General features: G+C 42.0%; 1 protein-coding gene across 1 annotated transcript in view; it reads left to right on the top strand.

Annotated features, from left to right (window-relative positions):
- The window catches only part of KLF7 (KLF transcription factor 7), a 62,202-nt gene extending 46,277 nt beyond the window's left edge, over nucleotides 1-15,925 (top strand). Inside the window, exons 3-4 of the mRNA XM_050339892.1 lie at nucleotides 5,687-5,810; nucleotides 12,656-15,925. Of these exons, the coding sequence (XP_050195849.1) occupies nucleotides 5,687-5,810; nucleotides 12,656-12,707 (176 nt within the window). The 3' untranslated portion in view covers nucleotides 12,708-15,925. The remainder of the gene's footprint in view (nucleotides 1-5,686; nucleotides 5,811-12,655) is intronic.
- Nucleotides 15,926-19,718: the final 3,793 nt, after the last annotated feature.

The raw sequence follows: 19,718 nt of genomic DNA on the forward strand, positions 1-19,718 counted from the left end.
AATTACTTGGGTGGAGCCAGGATTTCACCCCACAGCATTGGAACTCTGTGATCATTCATATCTCAAAATCTAGAGAATTTTCTTCTTAAAGTCCTTGCTGTTGAAATTCAGGGAATAGAGAGCAAACTTCTTCCCTGTATTTCATAATAAATCTTCTAGCCTGCAGGGCTGCAAAGAGAAGTTTAAAATCATGGCCCTAGGTTATCTAGAAAGCAGAAGGCAAATAATCTCTAAATATTATTGTTTTCTTCTTTAAAATCTCATTATTTCTGTGGAAGAGTAGACTCGTGACTTTTTAACCCTTGGGGCTGGCAATAAATAATGCAAATATGAGAAGTATAATATGCTCATTGTGTGCTGTAGTTTTGTGATATGTCCTCAGCTGATCTTGGTTATGTACCTCCCTCTCCATCCTGTAACCTAATGTTTCAGCTAATGCCTGTGTTGAAACAGCCCCTGTGAGGTGTCTGTAGCAAATGCTGCCTTACTCCTTATACCAAAGAAATACCCCTGGGACCTAGAGGGTGTCTGCGGGATGTAGGTGGCAAGGACAGGGGGTCTCTGGATGTTGAGAAGAGACAACATTCCCATTGCTGTCTTTTGTGAGGAAATATTTATTGCAAATTACAGGGTTTACAAGCTAAGTATGTGTTGGAGAGAAACCTGATGTTCACTGGTTTATGCCTGGAGAGCAAAGAGACAGGTGCCTGCAGCTGAACTGCTTTCCTAGCCCTCTGCACCATCAAAGGAGAGAAGTTCACCTCCCATTCCAGTCTGACTGATACGTCAGAGTCCACACATGCCTTTGCCTCTCCATTAACTTGAAGAAGAACCATAGGTGGCAATTTCAATATCTAAAGTTGTATGAGATGAAGCTCACCAAGACTGCCTGAGGCTGGAAAATGGAGGGAGAAGTCCCAAGGGCGAATGTGGTGGTGATCACAGAATCAGGCCAGCTCCATCTGGAAACCTAACATGTGTTTACCACAGTAGTGTAAGTGGGATTGTGTGCTTGGCTTTTTCATACTTTAAAATGATAAATTTTTGGCTTTCAAGAGAAAGCTGTACCAATCTTTTCTTTTTTATTATTTTTGTAACTAGATGCCTAATATTTAGTCTTGCATTTATCTTAGTCACAAAAGGAATAGTGACCTGATTTTAGGGCTGCCAAAGTCTAATGGATTTTTTGTTATGACAGATACTTCCAGCTTCACTATTGCATGTTTCCCATAAATTTTCGAAGGTCTTTGTCTGGATGGAGGGCCTGACTGTACTGAAGTGTGCTTTAGGGGTACTTTTAGAAGAACTAGGTTGTGGGAGGTGCCATAAACAGAAGTGGAATAGAGAGCCTACTCCCGAAGCATCCCAGTCTCAGGGCATAAAATGTGCTCCAGGAACATGAAAAGATTAAATAGGCTATGGACCACAGAACACAGCCACAGTGAAGAGAGGCTGTTTTGCAGGAGTATGCGTCGTGATGGACTGAGACCCTACAGTATATCTGAAGGGCTAATAGTGTTTCTGTACCACTGGCTTTTTTGGTGGTTTTTTGGTACCACTGGCCCTTCTTAGACTAGTAGGTTTCAGCACACTGCTCTCTGCTCTAGCAGGCGTGCACAGGCTGCTCCTCGAGGATCCTCACCATGCAACTCAGGATGCGTCTTGTGTGTGTGTTCCCTGGTGATCAAGTGACCTCTTTTGAGATGAGTCTTTGATTGCCCCCATTCATTGCTTTGGTTCAACCTGGCCAAAGCATAGATGTGGTTTTGGATGGTGTGTCCCAGGAGGTGCTTTGCAAATGCACACATGGTACACTTCATCTACGGACAGGCCACAGGACCAGGCTGTGGCTAGACAGAAATAACACCTTTCAAACGCACATGGTGTGGATGTTGTATCCTGCGTGCCCACTGCTTCACTCTTCAGCTCACCTTCACTGCGCTGCGCTGCTCTCTGATGCACATTAAACTAGAATGTGGCCAGGAAGCTTGAAATCACTAGGTAGCATCTCCATCTCCCAGGAGAAAAACTGGAAAAAGCTGATAGCCACTGTTCTGGGTCAGTCCTAGATTTTCCATAAGCAATGGCTCATTGTTTTAACACTAGTGCTCATCTTGGAAAATTGCGTAATTCACTTCTTGAACATATGTCTGCATTGCTGGCTGCCTGCCCTTCCCAGGTGCGTTTGTGGATGTGTGAAATCTGAACCGGCCCCACTGTGTGGAGCATGTTCTGAACTGAAAGAGCCGAGTACTTAACAGCTGCATACCCAGGTATCAGCTTCTTTTTGGATGAGCATTGGCTCCTCCATTGAATGCTTTTATATAAATGTGGATTTATGTATTTGTTTAAGGACTGCACAGATCTTTGTGTTGAATAAAGGTGACTTAAGGAGTACAGCCTCCTTTCTGGGAGTGCCTTGCAGCATGAGTTTTAAGTGTGGTTATTAATTTGAGGAATTAGAAAAAAGTCAGTGTGGCACAGCTCTGTGATGTTGCTATTTTTAATTGGATTTTGAAGCTCATAATTAATTTCTTAAGAAGGGTGAGATCCTGGTCCTGTAGAATTGAGTGGGAGTTTTGCCATTGCCTTCAGCAGAGGGGAATTCACCATCTATTCTTTTATTCTCACTAATGCTCTGCAACAACAGCCTAGCACATGGAAAGGATCCTTCCCATTTTTCTCCCTCCTATTGCCAATAGTGAGTCAGGAGGACCCTCCTTCATTCCCTCTTCATTGCCATCTACATATGTGCACTTTGGCAAGATAGACTTCCATTTCATCATCGTGTAAGGTGAAAGCAGCCATTAAAGGAGCGGTTTGTTCTTAGTCTTCACGTGCAGAGATAGGCAGGTCTCTCTCTCCCTTCCCTCACATGCTTTTGAGTAGCTGCAGGAGGGCAGGAAGTCTAACCTCTTTGAGTTCTCTGGGTCAAAGAGCTGTCTGACATGGCTTTAAAGGTCACTGTGCTCCTTTGTATTTATCTTGTGCCACTCAGAGCACAGTATGCCAGCAGGCTGTAAGGAGCACAAAGAAGTACTGCCTGACATTTTGCAGAACAGGGCTTGGGTTACAGAAGAAAAGCATCTGAAAACAAAACTCAGCTCAGCAAGGCCAGAGCTGGAACACTTGAGAGAGGAGCCCCTGCAGCAAGTAACAGAGATATGTGGCATCCTGTGGGTTTACCAGTAATAGTGCCTGGCATTTCTGTCTCTCATAACCTATGTATAGCACTGTACATTTTCAAAGCTCCTGACAAATGTTAACAAGCCAAACTCCACCTCAGTCCCCATAGCGTAATAATTTCACAGAAAGCCTGGGATGTTTTTCCTTCACCCTTGTGCTCTGTAGGTGACTGTATCCTTCAGACTCGCTGTACCTGCCAGGTTTGGCTGAGCAGTCATCTTCTGCATTTGCTTTGCAGCATGTGTAGCAAATGTGCTGCAAGGCACTTTGTCTGCCTTGCTGTCTCCACTGCAGTGTAGGCACTAGAGAGCGTCAGAGAACCAAGGAAGCTGAATTATCATTGAGACTTATTTACTGACAGCTTTTAAAAATAATGCATGAACTGTTCAGACAAAACCGGTGTGCCATCACAGGCAAAGAACCAGGGCTGGGGAAACCCCTCTTCTCTGAGAAGAGGAGAGCAGATGCAGGATGCCAGGTAGGGTGTCAAGGGCTAGCGGGGACAGTGCTGCAACTGCAGCTGTAGGGTTTGGGACCAGCACTGGTGACAGTGTTTGAGTTACAATTGAGTAGCCAGCCCAGAAATAAGACACCAGCACTTGGCTCACTAACAAGAAGTTTCTTGCTTTTTATTTTCCCGAAGAAACCCTATTCAAAGAATAAAAGAACAAGAGGCGAGTCTGCAGAGATGACCAGGCAGGCACATTCTAAGTGGGATGGTGTTGTTGTTGGCTCAGTCCATTGTCCTGTTGGGCATTTTCCCATGGGCGACTGTGACACACAACAGAGACATCCAGGCTGGCCTTTCTGCATTCAGGGACTGTGGGACAAATGGATATTTTGGTGTAGTCTTGCCAGCTGCTACCCTCTCTTCAGTGTTTCACCCCAATTGAACTACTGAGCCTAAGAAGCTTCTCAGAGACCAGTAAAATAGCTCAATTGCAATTAAGGTCTCAGCCCACTCTGCTGTTCTCTCTGGGGTGGATGACCACTGGGCAGCAAAGCTGCCTGTGCAAAAGAAGTCTGCAGAAATTCACCCATGAGAAAACAGCATTTTTGCATGTATTTTGATGCAATTCTCTTGCCCTTGTCACTTTTCTTGCTCTTTTGGCTTCTCCAATTTGTCACCATGAAATACATAGGTCTCGCAATAATCAGATCTCACTCCTTTTCTTGCTGAATAGACACACTAAATATAGAAATCTGTGTCTCTGCACTGTCTGCTGTGGTCAAGTGATTGTTTCGTATGACTGGCCTAGGGGGTCATGCAGACTGCAACCTCAGTGTGGTCCGTGGTGGGTTTTTAAAGATCACTTTCTTAGCAATTTTAAGAGCAAATAATTAAGTAATAATCCCTTCTCTGTTTATAATTCCTAGCTTAGAAGCTCAGTAGTGAAAGTGATTTCTTGTTTGCATTTTATCTCAGCTCTCTCCTAATGCATCCATACGGTCCTGACTGCATAGGGAAGAGTGACGTGGAGTTTATATAGGAAGAGATGCACTGGAGCATTTGTCCTAGGGGGGAAGATATTAAATTTGAATGCACACCAATGGATGTGCACTGAATAAGAAAAAGGGAGTCATGAGACCTTGGAATTCTTCATCAGAAGGTGTTAAGACTCCACAGATGTTACACCATGGCAGACTTTGATTCGCAGAGACTGATTTGCATTAGAAGATTGGTAGACGTGAACACAGAATCATGGAGTTCCTGAGTTGATAGGGATCTACAAGCATCACTGAGTCCAAATCCTACCATCAGACTAGAATCTCTCCTGTCTTACAACTGCACTGTTCCACTTCCTTCCATGGCACCATTAATATTTTGGCAGAAACAGCTGCTAAAGGTGTTGTGCAAAAAGCCTGAAGGACTAGCTGATTTTTTAAAGAGGGAAAAATGTAACCTCTCAGATTTGCTGCCTGACCCATAATTTCTTGAACCAAGGAAGAGCTAGTGAGTCAGAAGCAACTAAAGAAGGTGCAGTCCTTGAGGGCAGCAGGCACAAATGCTTGGGGGGAATATGCAGGGGGTAAATAGAGCCAAAGTAAAGCATGCAATGCAGTAGTGGTTGTCACTCTGGAGTGGTACACATCTGCAGAATGTTCAGATGTTAGTACAGTCACTCAAGTACCACAGTAATTCATCTGGCAAGGGTAGAGAAAACTGAAAAGCTGTTTGAGAATCAAGCTTCAGCCACACAGCTGCGTAGACATTTGGGGACATTCTCAGGGTTTCTTTGAATGGTAATTGCCTGGTTTTGTTGGAAATGGGAAATAAGATTGTGTGAGAATTTTAGCAGTGATAAAATTTGGACTGGAACTGTCCTCAGTAGAAAACATCATCAGCCCTAAGTTGTTTCCATCCCACACTGGCCACGAATTGTGTGATGGGCTAACCTGCTTGAACGGGTCAGAGGCAAGGTGGGAGAACACAGAGCTTGCAAATTGAGTGCTCAGTAATTCTGCTGCCACGCTGACTGTTCTCTCCTCCCCTCTGCAGGTGAGAAGCCTTACAAGTGCTCGTGGGAAGGGTGCGAGTGGCGTTTTGCACGGAGCGACGAGCTCACAAGGCATTACAGAAAGCACACGGGTGCAAAGCCCTTTAAATGCAACCATTGTGACAGGTAATGCAGCCTCCTAATATGGTGTTCAAGAAACGGGGAGTTTTGTGACTGGTATGGAGTTGCCAGCTCCCCAAGACAAGAGACCTGGCTCCCAGCAGAGAGAGGCCCCTTCTGTTCTTCTGTCCCACTGCCTCGATCCCTGAACCAAGGAGAGGCCCTCCACTTTTCCCCTGTCTTCTCTGCCTCGGTGGCCAGGCAGGCTGGCAGATGGGGAATACTTCCTAAGCAGTCTAAGCTGTTTCCATCCCACAGCACAGAGAAAAATGTGGGACCAGGTGTAGGTCTGACTGAATCCTGCTGGTGTCTGTTGTGGGCACAGGATTCAGTCCATAGGGCAGCTCCTAGTAATACCTTCAAAGCAGAAAGGACATCCAAAGGGCCTTAGACCATTTCAGTGACGCACCTCTCAATAGAGCATCTCCAAAGCTTTCTGTCTTCTGGTCCCATGAGCCTGGTACCCTCACAAAGGTAGAGCTCCCTCTATTTGCTTTGCTTCCAGGACTAACCTGAGCATCCACTGCTGGCTGCCCACATTTTGGCAGGGTGGACCTCACAAAACTGATGGGCCTCACAGAAACATGGGTGTATGGCAGGAGGCATGGGGAGTGTGTGTGGCTCTTGTGCCACAAGTGCCCCAAATTTATAGGAAACCTGTAGGAAAAAAGCACTTAATTTCTGTATGATCACTGTCTTCCTTACCATGGAGTCCAACCTGTTTCAACCCTCAGGATGTAGCAGGGGAGAGTCAATAAAAGATGACAAAGGGCACCACTTTGAAAAGCACAAAAGTGATTTCGACACATCTTGGAGTTCAAGTTCGTGGGGTTGTTTTGTGTAAGATCAAATCCCTGCACATTTCTGCTAATTAGTGAATCTTTTCCTACAGTTTTAAATCTCACCCTTGACATCCATTTGAAGTGGGAAATGCTCTGCACCTTCATTCTGTGTGGGCCCAGATTTAAAATCCTGACAGGTGCCAGAGCCAAAGTTCCTGAAGAGCCTGTCATGCAACGGTCCTCCTCTGGGCACTCAGAAATGAGGTGTGAGCTGAGCACCCAGCAGCTCCCAGTGAGAGCCACCGTTAGGGCCGCTCACTGCCAATTCCTTTTTACAGTTTTTTAGTGCTTCAGTGAAAGCTCAGCTCGTCTGAAAAATCTGGTCATCCTTGCTTGGTGCTGAGTGCTTTTGAAAGCTGGGTTCTTCGAATTTAGAAACAAAACTGAAAGAACACCCTTCTCCGCACCCCCGATCCCAAGTGATAAGAAATCAGGGTGGAGCAAAAGCAATTAGCCCTGTAATGACTCTTGACAGCACTGACAGGATCGAACAATGAGTACTTCTCCCCCTCGAACCCCCCCAGCTGAAGATTGGCAGTGCCCTGGGTGAAACCTGGATCCACTATTGAGTAATCAAATAATGTGCTTGCATCTGAACATGTTATCCAGCTAATCCTATTTATATATATTTTTTAAAGAGGCTTAAGAAAATTACCCATCTTTTTAATGCAGCACTAAGGTTCTCGGCTGTGATAAGGAAATGTTTTGTAATACAATAAAGGCTCTAGGAAGCCTCTGGGTACACCAGACCAACAGAGAATATGCGTGGAGAGAGGATGTGTGGGACATAAACAAGAGACCCCATCCTTTTATGGGAAGGAAATTTGATCATTTTCACATCCTGCCTTTCCAAGAGCTTCATCTCCTTAAGTGCTCTTCTGCCCTTGTCTCCCCTCTTCCCGTCCCCCTTCCCCCACGGAGGGCTTCCTCTAGGATTATCTTTTGTTTTATCCCTGGATTATCTTTTGTTTGCTCAGAATGAGGGACAGGATAAGCCAAGTAGGGACCTCTGCAGTTCTGCTTTTGTTTAAGCACCTCTGTGAAAAACAGTTATGTTCTGTGTTTTAAATGTAAGGCATTGCCTTTCTCTTTTCATTCCTCTAAAGAAGAAACTAAGCATCGTGGCCCCACAAATACACACACACATGTCCACACAAAGCGCCAGGGTTTCTGTGTCAGGACAAACAATAGTTCTAGCAGAGATCTAAAGAAATACAGTCAGTATTTTCAACTCTTCGATCTCTTTCAGCCCTCTGTTAAGTGTTCATTATTCTCCCTCCACGTATTATCCCTTCCCATCTAGCTTTTCTCTTTGGCAGCAAACTCAGTCACTGCAGTCAAAAGATATATTCCTGTAATCATCTAATGCATTTTCTGCTCTTCTGCTGAATCTGTAGATGAAGGAAAAGTACTATTAATAAAGTTAAGAGTGCTGGGGATTGTGCTCTGTTAAACTGCATGCCCATACCATCTGTGTGTGATGATAGGAGACAGATTTGTCCTTACTCTCCCAGTTAGTTGATGCAAGCTTGTAGAGTGGCAGTTCCTGTTCTTCTTTTGCTCCACTCTGCCATACTACTATTTTTCTGTATTTTCTCATTCCCAGATCTCTCTACGACCACCTATTGCAGGTGTCACCTCAAGCAAGCACTGAAACATGAGCCTAAAACTGGCTTTAGCTATTTGGGCAGACTTTCAGTGTTAAAGATGCTTCTTCCTTAGCCAGGGTTCCATCTGGGGAACAGTTTCTCTGTGTTTGAACTGCTACCCTTTATTGCGCACACCATTATTGACAGGAGATGTGGCCACTCCCTCAGACATGCCGGCCTGTTACATTGTAAGAAGCCTGTTTGAATGCTTTTAACAACAGAGATGCAGCACAAAACCTGTGCCTGTTGTTGTTCAGAGTTGAAGGCTGTATCTTGGCAATCAGAGCATGAAGGGGGTGATTCAAATAGCAAAGGAGGATGTTGTTCGCACAATCTGGCTGCAGTTCCCTTCCAAGGCTGATTTCAGATGTTCTTGTCTCTCTGACCTTCTGGCCGATCTCAAAGGGGGATGAAAGTCCTCTATGTACAGGTCAGTTTTATAACAAAAGAGATAAGATGTAATTCTCTTCTCCTGCTGTTCCAGCCCTAACACAACACCATGCAACCCACAGATCACATGGTTAGTTCTAGCTGGCAAACTACCACTGGTTTGACTAACATCGTGTGTGCTGCAAGTGCTGTGTGGCTTGATGGCAGTAGGGGAGAAAGGAGAGTCAGCTAAAGTGGAATGGAAAGCAGTGTACAAGTCCTTAGTGCCTTCCAAACCCCAGGGTTATTCTGGTCATTAGCATTCCCCAGGAGTTTTGCTCTTCAGAAACACAAGCTAGGATTGTTCCTCACACAGTGCAAGCCCTCACCACTTCAAGGGGAAGAGTTTGACAGGGTAGTGACACTCTGTTGTTCTACATAAATATGTGTTTGGGAGATAGCAGCTTAGTGCCAGACTGTTGGGGTGTATGTTCCTCTCTGCTTGCGCGTGTGCATGTGCTTTCCTTCTTGACAGCAAGCTAAGAGCACACTTAGCTCGAATGAACACGTCTCAAAGTGGAAAATCCACAGCTGGGAAGAAAGATGGCTGAGCAATATATTCTCTTCTCATTGCATTTACCTTCTCTCTTTCTCCTTCAGAGGCCTCAGTGCCAAGCAGTATTGTGTTGCTAAGGAGATAGAACAGAAAGAGAAAGGAAGGAATCATGTTTGTGCGTGGGGAATTTATGTGTCACACATCACTGTATGAATTTTATAATTAGGATGCCTTATTCTAGTGTAAGCTGGCCTTTCTAGGGAGAGCTGGACTCAGGAAGGGATGATGGAAGAGACTGTGATGTCCCCACGTACGATGTGCAGAGCTGGTCTGGAACTGAAAGTGGTGTAGAGCCAGAGGTACAGAGCAAGGTCTTGTCTCATGGGCAGGACTAGAGACCGGCAAGCTCCTGTTTCTTAATTTTTGAAGAGAGGAGTTTCCCTTGACAGCTTGTCCTGTGGAACCTCTTGTGCTGCTTCCTTTAGTCCCAGAAGGAAAGAAAAAATGTGCCCACTAATCAATAGGCTTTTTGACAGTGTGATTTAGCTGAAAAAAATTTGTAGGGACTGTTTTACTGCTGAAAATAAATGTCCACATCCACCAGCTTTACCAAGAGATAGAACTAACCAAATTAGTCAGCGGGAGAATGTGAAGAATTAGTATTGTACCATTTTATTAGCTATAAACTAGTAACTATGGTATCATTTTATTAGCTATAAAATATTATAGGACTGAAAAATATACTGGATGCTAATATGGTGGTTACTGATGTGAAACGATGTATTGAATCTATATTTTTAACAGCTCTCGCTGTGGTGTGACTCAGCGTACACTTTCCTGTGTTGCACCTGTAATAGAGGCAATTGGAGAGGGAAAGCCATGCTGCTTGGGTGGTGGTCTTATGACTAGTCCTAGACTGAAGTGCCAGCTGGTGCATGCCTTTTGGCAGCCACTCAAGCTGTTGTTTTGTTTTGGCAGCCCTTGTAGCCAGAGCATACTGCTTTCTCAGTTTAGACTGGTGAGAGAGATGATGGTCCAAGGGTGCATTTTGGCACCCCAGGGCTGGAAAATGCTGGCTATGTGGAGCCTGCTGTGTTGAAAACCCAGTGTCCAGTGTCAGATTCATGTCTGTCTTGCTGAGGTTCATGTAGGACCTTTGAAGAATGCAGCCTCCATCCTATTTAGAAGTCTCTAGTTTTTGCCATATTGAAGGTATTAACCCCCTTGGAAGCGGCAAGTAGAGAAGAGCTGACATGAGAAGAGCTATGCTCATTTGTAGAAGATGAGTATATGATTTTTCTTGTGGAAGTTGCCATGTTGAAATGTTTCTTTGTCTTAGAAATGCACCTCTTGATTACTCGTCTCTGCATGTAGAAGCAGATAGATTACATGTGCAGGGGAATACTTCCAGCAGGACAAAAACCACCTCCTAACTATTTGAATTATCTTCATTTTTATAGTTCTTCTCTTTCTCAGCCTTTCTTAGGGTGTTTATCCTCTGGGTATTTACCTTTAGACTGAGTGTTCTTTTTTTATCTTTTGGTAGTGGCTTTTTTCCTGAGTAGTTCAATTTGTTCTTTTACTTTCTTCTTTCTGAAAAATTCAAAATACTCAACTACAACTTATTTTGAAATAACTATATGCCCGTATATGAGCTATCCCAATGCCCACAATAAGGCTTTTGGATATTCTCTGTCCATTCTTGGTGGGTATTTTATACTCTAAATCTGTGGGGAAGTGAAAAGACATGTCAGGCAAGGCTGTTCTGGAAGTAGCTTTTCATGGTGCCCTTGGAGCCTACAAAACCAGTTTACTCAAAAGCCATAGGCATGTGGGGGTTTATGTGATATTTATGTGATGCTTTTTAAAAAATAAGCCATTGTCTTGTGGCTTAGGGTGGAAAGGAGACAAGCCAAGATTTGCAGGGAACTTGGACAGCTCCTGTTTTTTAGTGCTCAACTTGAGTTACCCAGAAGAAGTTTAATTTCTGAAAGTGTCTTGAGTCCTGCCACTGTGACAGACAGGCTCCATTTTCGGGCTGTGGGGTAGGCAGCCAGAACCACTGCCTGCTTGTCCCGCAGTTTGCTCTCTCGTGCCATACGTATCGTAAATGACACTGTGGTGGTGGGTGTGAAATGGATTGGTGCTTTCAGTCCCAAAGCTCAAAAAAGAACTTTTGCTTACTGGCAGTCTTGATAGAATAAGGCATATATTGAATGACAAGTAAGAAAAGCCCTTGTGCTCCTGAGAACTTATTCCCCTGATCACCGTGACAGCATCTTGGTTCTGTGAAGTGCCTGAATTTGGGCTACTGTTCCTACTGCTGTGAGTGCCCAGCAGCTTGCCTACTACAAGGTAGCTGTTCTAGAATACGAATTTCTGATTAACTCTTTGTGGGGTTGCTCTTCTCCTGAAGTAAATGTGTTTTATTCACAAGTGGATTAAGTAACTTCAGAAGAAGGCGGTCATAAGCCTTTAGCAAGGGAATTAATAAAGGAGAGATGCTTCATTTCAAGTTCATGCTGTAACTTATTCTCTATTAACTGCATGTTTAGACCAGCCCCAAAACTCAACTAGTTCTCTGGAGTTGCTGCTCTAAGTCCATGTCATCAGGATCCAACTACATGTTCAGAATGTCAAAACATTATGTTTTCTTATGAGGTGATAAAAAAATGGCTTTGTGGATAAAGAATGGAAGTTGGAAGCTCAAGTTCTGGCTTGTTTTTTTTCTCTGGTTTTACCACACTTCTTGTGTGATTTACTATTTCCTTGACTTCTCTGTCTCTCAATTCTCATTCTTACGATTTAGGCATAATACTTTATCTTCTGTCAACATCCTTCAGGGAGATAGCCCTCATCAGCATCCACATATTAGCATCCACATTCCCAGCAGAGAGAAAGAGAGAGATAAATAGCCTGATGGATTGTCAGCCTCCAAACTCTGAACCAGCTTTCCTTCCTATTTGTAGGTAGAAATGAGAATTCAGCTTTCAAAACTAGCATCATACTTCGGTGCTTGTTGCAGGTACTTGAGAAAGGTGGAGTTTTTTTAAATGATGTTGCTGAGTACTTGAATAAAACTGATTTGTTTTACTTAATTTTTTTATATGCAAACACACACACTAAATATTTGATTTTATAATATAGGTGCATAGATGAGGACTCTTCCCTGATGTTTGACTTGAGGAAAGAAGAGGGACAGATAGGAATGGAGAATGGAGAAAAGTAATCTCTTTAGCTGCCAAAGAGACAAGATAGTTGGCCCTCTGTGGTCACAGAGGTCGGTCGCACAGTTTGGTGCTGATCCATGGATAACCCAAGGAATGTCTCTAAACTTGGATGTATATTTTCTCTTGCACATAACAAGGAAGGAGCATAAATCTTGTTTTCCGAAATCCTATATTTATTTCATTTCCTGATTGCTTTATGTTGCAGGTGTTTTTCCAGATCGGATCACCTTGCCCTCCACATGAAGAGACACATCTAAATATCAGTCAGCTTGGCATGAGTGTCATCTGGGCTAAGTGTTGTGAGATGAAAGTGGAACTCAAGTTACAACGTGCTACCTTACAGGAGAAGAGAACCTGATCCCGTGTAATCCTCTGTACAGGGGCCACATGCTCACACTGTCTTGCACCCAGTTATACTTCAATACGTACATCGGTTCTTTTATGCCTTGCCCCAGCTGGATGGGAGAAGATGCAGGCGAGGAAATGGTGTAGTGGTGAAGTCAGTGGAAACGAACAATTACTTACAGTACTTCATCCCTCTTGGATTTGTTTCCTGTTTTTGCCAACGGAAATCAAAGAAAACACAGGAGGCTTCCCTGCACGTGGACGGCAGTAGGAGGGGCTTATCTAACTTGCTTCTCAGTGCAACTCAGTAGAAGAATATGTCGTCTTGAAGTTGCATATTTGTAGCACTAACTTTCTTTTTAAATAGATGGGGGGAAAACAATGACCTAGAAAACCAAATCCCAGTTTGGTAGCCAAAATTAACCTCTTGGTTTTTTTGTTCTTTGTCTGAGAATTCTTAATGTTCAGTGCATCAGACTTCTCACAGACACTTTGACCTGTCTTGGTTTTGGTTCTTCTTCCTAGAACTGAGCTACTGAGATCCTTTTAAGTCAATACCGGTGGCCTTAATGGCAGTAGACTGTGGAGTGACACTTGTGACACAAATATCCTCTTCTTGGCCTGAGTTTATGTAGACTTCATGGAGGATTATATTTTTGTTGGTTGTTTTTATTTTAATTTTTGTTTTGGCTATTGCACAACATATGCACTAGGGACTCTGGAAGCTGCTGCCATGATGGCTAAGTAGCCAAGGGATAAACCCCTAAAAAACAGCACCTAATATCTCTGTAAGCCTCACCTTATTGCCATAGCTAGGACTTCTTGTTTATTTTTTGAACAAAAAACTTTAAAAGCTTGTTTGGAAGCTTAAACATTTTTTTCTCTTTTCTCCACAAACAAGTGATCTTCAGAACTCCTTGTCTTCACCTGGATATCAGTCTGGGACTGGCCACACAGGCATGACTACAGGATTCCTTCCACATCATATGAGCATGTTAGCCACAACCCACGGTGATTTAGTGGTGAATTTTGTTGCTTTTTCTTGCTGTTCTTCTATTAACCAATTTAAAACATTAGACTTTTGTTTGTGTAAAGAGCACCTGCAGAATGTTTTAATTTAAAGCTAATGTTTGTTGAGCATCTTATACACACAAAAAAACCCAAGCCAAAAATCCTGCTCCACTCTTTGAGTGGGAAATTGAGAACCTCTTCCAAGTACTATGGCTTCATTCAGCATTAGTCTTTTAAAGAAATTATCAAAGTCCTCCTTCTCCATTCATCAAGTTGATGCTGTAGCCCTCTCCTATATGAAAAAATGTAACCATGTGAACAGTGAAGGAAGGAAGGGATTTTACATACAGCAGTGAGGCTTTTCCAAATGATTGGTCTAAAGTATTACTAACCTAGAGGTCCATTTTGGCCTACTGTGTGAACCATCAAGGAGAAGTGGAGGTCTCATGCTCACCCTTCCGTCCTATTGATAATTTGATTTCGTTGGCTCAGAGTGGATTAAAGTCTTCATTACAAAGGAAAAAGAAACACAAAAAAATGCTTTGCCATAAATTGTATTTGAAACTATTTGACACTGGCCCTGACTCCAAAGACTGCATTTAGGACCATAAAAATGGCCTATGCAATCAGGCAGGTGGTCATTAAGTTGTATATTTTGTATATTCTTGGACCATCCCTACAAGGTGTCTAGAAATGAAATGAAATGGCACGTGGTCCACAAATGGTTGCTGCTCTTTTATACTGTATTAGCCAACTGCCCTTTGACTGTTTTGACTCATTGACTGTTAAATATTTCCCTTAATTTATGTTTTGGGAGGTAAAACTATACTCTTAGGGGAAAAAAGAGCAAACAAGAAACTGAATAGATGTTTAAGAGCTGTCACCGGGATCCTTGGCACTTGAATTCTCAGCATTTTGCAACCTCTGGTTCCAGTGAGAGATTGAATTTACTCAAAAGATGCTGGTTTTCCTCACAGTTTTCATAAAACACTGTGACTGTCAACTGAACACTTTGGGGACGGGGGGAAATATGATCTCTGGCCCATATGGCATGAAATATGGACCAAAATCTAACCATCTTTTAGGGACAGTGATGTAATATTCACGATAAGAGCTTGAGAGAGAGTGAAAGAAAGAAACAAAAATCAGAAAGAGAGAGAACAAAAATTGAGTTTATTCCAAAGATTTAAAACTAACTATACTCTATATGTGTATATATATATGCTTACATATATATATATGTATACATTTAAAAATTGCAGAGCACTGCTTGCTGACAATCTCGTATTTCTCTACTTCTGTATTTGCATACTTTTTATGGCCATTTCACCCAGCTGTTCCACTGGGACTGAGGGCCCTAGGATCGAATTTGTGATGGAACATAGAGAGCATCCTGCCAGATCACAGACTCACACAAAATCCTGAGTTGGAAGGGACCCCCAGGGATCATCAAGTCCAACTCCTGGCCCTGCACAGGACACCCCAAGAATCCCACCATGTGCCTGAGAGTGTTGTCCAAATGCTCCTTGAGCTCTGGCAGGCTTGGGGCTGTGACCACATCCCTGGGGAACCTGTTCCAGTGCCCAACCACCCTCTGGGGGAAGAACCTTTGCCTAATATCCAGCCTAAACCTCCCCTAACACAGCTCCATGCCATTTCCTCGGATCCTGTCACAGGTCACCAGAGAGCAGAGATTGGTGCTGCCCCCCTGCTGTCCCTCAGGAGGATGTCTAATGGGAACTGAAACGTCAGCTCTGTGAAACTAGAGCATCCAGTCAATGTGTTAGATTGAAAAAAGGGTAAGAGAATCCTAGAATTTCATTACTGTAGTGTCCTAAACTAAAGTGTGTGCTCTCAAACCCACCACTATGATATTCATTGGCTGTGAACCTGCATAAATGTCCTCCTTTGGCCTCTGGACACACCTGCCTTTAGACATACTTTTGATAGTCTACAAACCTTAATTTTTAGGTGACAATTGAAGCACCAGACTCTATTTAAATTGGAAAAAGCCAAGCAAGACTGTTTATTTACTTCCAGTTGTCATTTATGGTCTTGTTGGCATCTTATTTAGATATGTCAGAACAAGAGCCCCTTGGTAAAAAAAAAAAAAAAACAAGCTGAAATATATCTGTTTACTTTGTTGTAAAGGCAGGTCTACATCTATATCACAGATCCAAATAGCCTGAAAAACATAGAAAAAGGGGGATAAGAGACCTAAGCAGATTTCAAATTTCTCAGGCTCTCTCTGTAGCAGGTCTTGAACTCTAAGGCCAAGATTTGAGCTTTGGAACCATCGCTTACGTTTGTAAAGGAAGAGATTTTTCACCTGTATATATGGTGTACTCACTCAATCTGTTGATTGGGGTTTTGGGTGCTCATATGCAAGTGTCTTAGTCATTACTAAAATTTTGAACCATAACTGATATATTTTAGAAGGAGTCTCTATTTTGGAAAAGCATAATCAGTGACACATTCCAGGTTTCTTTTTTTTAAATGACAAGTTTTGTTTCTTTGCAGATATTTTAAGCTGTGCACATCAAACTTGTGCAGTCTTTTATAGCTGGTTCCTTTTTGGGCCCGTGTCTCCTTGCTAAAGTTATGCAGTTGTCCTCTTTGTAAACTATGAGTAGAATCAGACTAAAGAGGAAAGGGTCTGTGAAAGCAAACCCATAAATAGATGATTTGGTGACAGTTGAAGACTGAGTTACCCAGCTTTAGAAAGGAGAAGCTTAACCTTGTTTCCTTCAATGCTAGATTTATGCCTGCTTGCAAAAGGAAAGCCATTGTAAGAAAGTCAGATTGTGGTTTCCAAGGCCATGGAACTATATGGTGAGAACAAATTGAGAAAAAAGTCACACAAGATAGTGGACACAGGAGAAGCAACTAAAGCAAATGTGAGATTTTGTGATTACCTAAATTATATTTTGGAGCAGAGCAGTCAATCGTAGAATCATGCAGGTGAGAAGGGGCTTCCAGAGGCCATCTTGGCCAACCTCCAACTAAAGCTGGTTGCTCAGGGCCATATCCAGCTGAGTTTTAAAAATCCCCAAGAATGGAAATTCTGCAACTGCTCTGTGCAAGCTGGTCCAATATTTAACCACTTTTATGGTTAAAAAAATAAATTTAAAAATCGTGTGTTGAGTAGGAATTTTCCGTGTTCCAACATATTTTCATTGCCTCTACCACTGTGCACTTCCAAGAAAAGTGTGTCTTCTTCTCTACAATCTTGGTTAGGTATTTGGAGATAGCAATAAGATCTGCCCTTACTCTTCTCTTCCTAAGGCTGAACCATATCTCTCAGTCCCTTTTCATCCATGATATGTTCCAGAACCTGATCTCCATGGTGGCTCTCTGCTAGAATTGCTCCAGTATGTCAATCATTTTCTTGTAATTGGAAGACCAAAACCAGATAGAATATTCTAGATCTTCATATGTTTCAGTGGTGATATAATTTATTTATTCTGGATTTTTCCATTGCCTAACTGAGACAACCTATATTTTAAGACAAGATTCTATTTTGAAAAATGACTAATGAAAAATCATTTAGGAAGCCACGGTATAAATAGTTTTATAATCAGATTTTCTGAATCTCTGCAGAAAAATATGCTTATAAAAATATGCTCTCTATACTGCCAGCTTGAGGCCTGGCAAGCAAAATTCTGTGTTTTCAGCATGCTTATTGCTGGTTTACCTTGAACTGAAAAATGTATTATTTCATTCATACTGTATCAAATACAAAGCCACATGATACTGTATTTTAGTAGTTTTTTAGACTAAAACAACACTTTAGGGCATCTTTGTTATGTTTGTTTCTCCCCTTAGGAGATAAAGTTCAACATAAAAGATCACGTGGATTTTAGAAAGATTGGTCTAACAGCAAAGGAGATTCCAAAGTCCAGAGTATTCTTCATTATCCCAGAGCTATTCTTTTTCAGTAGCTAGTACTCAAGTCTAGACAATTATATTACTTGGCTAAAGTGGCAAATAAAGAAGAGAAAGGACAAACTGAAATTCTAGATTCTTTCAATGTCTTGCACAAGGCCCTGAGCAGTCTGATCTAACTAGTCTTTCTTTAAACAGAGGGTTAAATTAGGTGACCTCCAGAAGTATCTTCCAATATTAATTTTTCTCTGTTTCTGTGATTCACTTCAGAGCTCTCACTAATTAAATGAGTACTGATTCTAGTTGTTCCCAGTCTTGTGCTGATGGAACAGACTGTAGCGCAGATCTGTAGGTTTTCTCCTAAATTGTGATAGTTTCATTCTTATTAAACTTTGTAAGGTTTCTTCGTGAGGGAAACCTTTAGCAAACCAGTTTGAAGGAATATCATACCTTGAGATGCATCACAGCTGCAGGGACCAGCCAGATAATACAGAAACAAGCTTGCTGGTCTGGAGGACCCATGTGATATCTCAGAAATGGTTTCCAGGACCTGAAATCTAAGCTAATGTATTTCCACAAAGGTGAACATTGGTTTTGGTTTTTTATTTATTCTTATTTTCCTCAGACATTTTGGAATTGGGTTTACTTGGTTTTTAGGCTAGCACATTTTCAAATAATATGTGGGGAGCACTGACCAAACACAGATGGGGAAGAAGGACCTGAATGCAAGAGGAGCCCCCAGGTCCTTGCTTTCAGAACTGTTTTAACTTGCATAAAAATATAACTAATCACTAGGGTGTATAACTAAAATGGAGTTGATCAATATGATTGCTGCAGTGATTGAGTCTTAGCTGTGACCTTTCTGATATCTGCAGAACCAGGCTGTCTCCCTCATTTTTATCTGACCCGAGGCAATTTGGGTTTTTTAACTGTCTCTAACATAAAGGTTGCTCCTCCTATTTAACATACTTTGTTTTTCTGTGTACAAAAGAGGTTATAATTGGTACTTTTGACAAAACTGGTGAAATCCAACTTACTTAAGTGTTTCCCTTTCTCTGCCTCTTCCCTTAATGTATGTCAAAAATCTTTAAATTTAAAAAATAAAAAAGAGGGAAATTTTGTAAATAAGTTAATATTACTAGGCCAGCACCCAGTGGATCAAGGGCTTTTATTCTTGATTTCATTCAGGACTTGGCACATTTGTCATTCCATCCTGTAAGACTGTTTTTAAGCTTTCATGTCTTGGGTGATGCTCTAACCTAAAACCCTTAAATTACTTTTTGCTGATTTCAGATATATTTGCACTTGTAAAGATCCCTACATACCCAGAACAAAAACAATGCTTGGCTATAACTCTATTTAACTCCATCATGTAAAATGGAAATAGTTTTCTCCGAAGATACTATAACTACTCAGTCACAAGTCTTTCATTAGCATTAAAACTACACCTTCATGAATGATCATTTCCAGATCAGGCTTGGATGTTCTTCCTTTTGTCACATTTGTGTCTCTTTTTATTAATAGTTTAGGGATGACTGCTGCAGTGTTTCTCCTCCACAGCATGCACGGGTTTCAGTGGCAAGATATAGCATTGTAAGGGTTGTTGGATCTGACCTACCAGGTTAAAATCTGTCTCATAAAGCTGAGAATTTTGTCCTCCCTTAGAGGAAGAAGTGTAAGGCAGACTTGTAAGTTAAATATATAATGATACAGTTGTATACATAAATTATATACATAAAAATGTGGAGATCAGGAGTAGACTGCTTTTATCACCTCAAGAATTAGTTTTCCTACCTGATAATTTTCAAATGCAGGCGTCATTTTTCAAACAGGGTTTTATAGTTTTCCTTAATGCTTGTTGATGGCATTTTTGGTGTAATAATTGAAGTTGGAACTCTGCGATTTTCACAAAAGGAAGCTTTGATGATTTTTTTAAGTGCTTTGATCCTAACTTCTATATACTGCCAGAAAACAGGTTGTCCACCCTGTCTCTGTGTGGGTGTGGATGTACAACAGTATACTGTATA

The sequence above is a fragment of the Myiozetetes cayanensis genome, unplaced genomic scaffold, assembly GCF_022539395.1.
Source record: "Myiozetetes cayanensis isolate MyiCay16 unplaced genomic scaffold, myiCay2020 scf9, whole genome shotgun sequence".
Lineage (NCBI taxonomy): Eukaryota > Metazoa > Chordata > Aves > Passeriformes > Tyrannidae > Myiozetetes > Myiozetetes cayanensis.